Genomic DNA, 2,780 nt, shown 5'->3' with positions numbered 1-2,780 from the left:
GAAGTAAAGGTGACGATCAACTAACATTACGTAATGAATATTTTACGATGAGCTATATGAATTTAGAAATTATACATATACATGTAATAAAACATATTTGAAACAAAAGATAAAAATGTTATTGCTGATTATTTCGAATTATTTGTTGGTCTTGTCAATACTCTGCCGAATTACGTTATATATGTATACGTCAAATCTGTGATTTCGGTAAATTTGCTCTTTGTTCCTAATGACACATAATTCATGACGTTTAAATTTTGTATGTGGCTATTTTTCGACATCGCAAATAAATCGTTGTAACTTGAATTTATTCGCTGAATCTAACGATAATCTCGTGAGGTATAGTTCAAACTCAGAGACAAAATTCAAAATTAAACAGTGTTTACAAACTAAATTTGAAGCCGGGGCAAGCCGGGGTGTGAACGTATTCCGATTCTTGCTATTGACCTCACATCAAGAATCCGCAAAATCTAATCATGTCGACAACTTGGGTACCGATGGAATCGAATCCGGATGTAAGACTTATTCTTTCGAATATAATCTAATAAGAATTAAACATAAATATACTGTTTTATGTAAACTAATGCCATTTCTTTGTTTTAGGTTATGACAAAGGCAAACTATCATGAATTGCATTATTAATACGTATTGACATTCAATTTTATGATTCACCGTTTTATAAGTATTTTTTACAATTTTAAACATTATTTTATATAAAAATAATTGCGGCGATTTAACCGTTAGACTGCCGGAAATATTGGCTTAAGAATTGATGAGTACTTTACATAGCATATATCCTTGATATAATCACATTATATGTGACTTTTTAAAGACATTTTAATCTAACTGATGATGGCAATCTAAATGTTGATAATATTGTAATAACAAAATGAACTTTGCAGTTTTTGCACAAGTTGGGTGTAACCAAAGACTGGTCTATCGTTGACGTTTATGGATTAGAGCCAGACCTATTGGCACTTGTGCCAAAACCAGTTTGCGCTGTCATTTTATTATATCCGTTATCTAAAAAGGTTCTACGATTAAAAATTACATTATTGGATTTATAAATATAATCATATTATGAATGTGAAATGTTCAATACTTTGTATATATTTCTAGGGTACTCCTGTCGTAGAAGATGAAGAACAAGGTGATAAAGATAAGGATGCTACATGTAGTGATCCAGCAGTTTTTCATATGAAACAATATATACATAATGCCTGTGGTACAATCGCTTTGATTCACAGTGTTGCAAACAGCTTAGAGACGTAAGTGTTTAGTGAAAAGGGCAAGGGCTGTAATACTTGTTTGAAAATTAATATGCATTTCATTTACTTTTGCAGTATAAAGCTTCAGGATGGTTTTCTAAAAACATTTTTAGACAAAGCACAAGATTTGTCGCATGAGGGACGTGGAAAGCTGTTAGTGGAATCAGAAGATATTAGCACTACCCACAAAGATGTAGCGCAAGAGGGACAGACAGAGGTATGACTCTTACTTCCTCTGTGTTTATAGATATACAGGAACCAGTTGTATTTCGTCTAAAGTAACAGTTTTTATAAAAAATGTTTCAAATGAAAGTTGTATGATATGAAGGGGTACATAATTCAACGTGATTAGTTTTTCCTTTCTTTTATTAGATTTTGTATAATTGATATCGTTCATAGGTGCCGGGTGAAGAAGTAGTAATCATCCATCACTTTGTGGCGCTTGTACACAAGAATGGAGTTTTATATGAATTAGGTAAATCCTTTTATTGTTACTAGTTAGTAATACTATATAATAGTTTCAAGACTTTTGCATGTGTCAGTCATGAATGTATTTCTTCTATTTTTTATTCTAAGTACTCATTAATTGTATAAATACTCATTAATTGATGAAATATGTTCCTAATATAGTTAATTATTATTACACAAAATTTCAAAACCTTGTTACTATTTTTTGCTTTAGTTTTCTTTCAGTTTAATGTATCAGTGGTTCACAAAAGTATTTGAACATTTCTTAAAACGGAATAAGTTTCTTAATATTGAACCGTAATATCAAAACGGATTAAAATCATTGTCTCAAGCTGTATAACAAGATCTACCTCTAAAAATCTGTCCAGAACTTTTGTACTGACCTAATATACCTTTCATCATTTTCCTCCAGCTTTTCCTTTCCTACATCCTTTTTTCCTCCTCCTTCATTATCTTTCATATCCCTTGGTCTGCACCTATCCCCTCCATCCTTGCTTTCTATTTTCCAAAAATTCTTTTCCCTCCAATTTCCACGCCTTTCCTTTACCTCCGCTAAAAACCCACTTTTCGCCTACTCTCCTCCACTTTTATTGTTACTATTTGCCGTAAACAGTATTAAAATGAAAGCTATTTAATTACTATGTATTGAAATTTTATAGACGGACGAAAATCTGGTCCTATCAGTCATGGTCCAACCAGTCCCGAAACGCTGTTAGAAGACGCAGCGCGCGTCTGCAAGGAATTCATATCTCGCGATCCAGAAGAAGTATGCTTCACCGTTCTTGCGCTCGCTAATAGCGACGCGTCATCACTATAACTCGACATACACATTTAAAACGATTGTTAAAATAATTTATTTTGTACTTTGTATATGTACATTTGCTACATTTTGCATTGCGTTTATTAACATTTATTAATTACTGCTGCTGTAATGCAGTTATTTACGAAATAAGTATTTATCAAAGAATACGTGTTAAAATATGCTCCACATCATAAATAACAAGAGTATTCGAATAAAGATTCGTAAATCGTAAGTACATGATA

At 32.1% G+C, this 2,780-nt stretch overlaps 1 protein-coding gene across 1 annotated transcript; it reads left to right on the top strand.

The window, feature by feature from the left end:
• Nucleotides 1-50: 50 nt before the first annotated feature.
• On the top strand, nucleotides 51-2,778 carry LOC108626500 (ubiquitin carboxyl-terminal hydrolase-like). Its single transcript, XM_018027204.2, has 7 exons — nucleotides 51-515; nucleotides 604-615; nucleotides 903-1,031; nucleotides 1,120-1,268; nucleotides 1,344-1,485; nucleotides 1,668-1,743; nucleotides 2,396-2,778. Exons 1-7 carry the CDS (start codon nucleotides 477-479, stop codon nucleotides 2,551-2,553), a joined length of 705 nt encoding a protein of 234 aa, XP_017882693.1. The 5' UTR covers nucleotides 51-476; the 3' UTR covers nucleotides 2,554-2,778.
• Nucleotides 2,779-2,780: the final 2 nt, after the last annotated feature.

The sequence above is a fragment of the Ceratina calcarata genome, unplaced genomic scaffold (genome assembly GCF_001652005.2).
Source record: "Ceratina calcarata isolate Rehan_Ccalc_2016 unplaced genomic scaffold, ASM165200v1 scaffold4035, whole genome shotgun sequence".
In the NCBI taxonomy this organism is placed as follows: Eukaryota; Metazoa; Arthropoda; class Insecta; order Hymenoptera; family Apidae; genus Ceratina; species Ceratina calcarata.
The sequence above is the reverse complement of the archived record's forward strand: the minus strand, read 5'-3'. Positions and strand labels throughout refer to the sequence as shown.

Excerpts from the sequence above, each read along its gene's own strand:
- LOC108626500 (XM_018027204.2), top strand. The coding sequence starts at position 477 with ATGTCGACAACTTGGGTACCGATGGAATCGAATCCGGAT. Across the intron at positions 1,269-1,343 it reads GTTGCAAACAGCTTAGAGAC|TATAAAGCTTCAGGATGGTT; the intron begins GTAAGTGTTTAG and ends TTACTTTTGCAG. Across the intron at positions 1,744-2,395 it reads TGGAGTTTTATATGAATTAG|ACGGACGAAAATCTGGTCCT; the intron begins GTAAATCCTTTT and ends GAAATTTTATAG.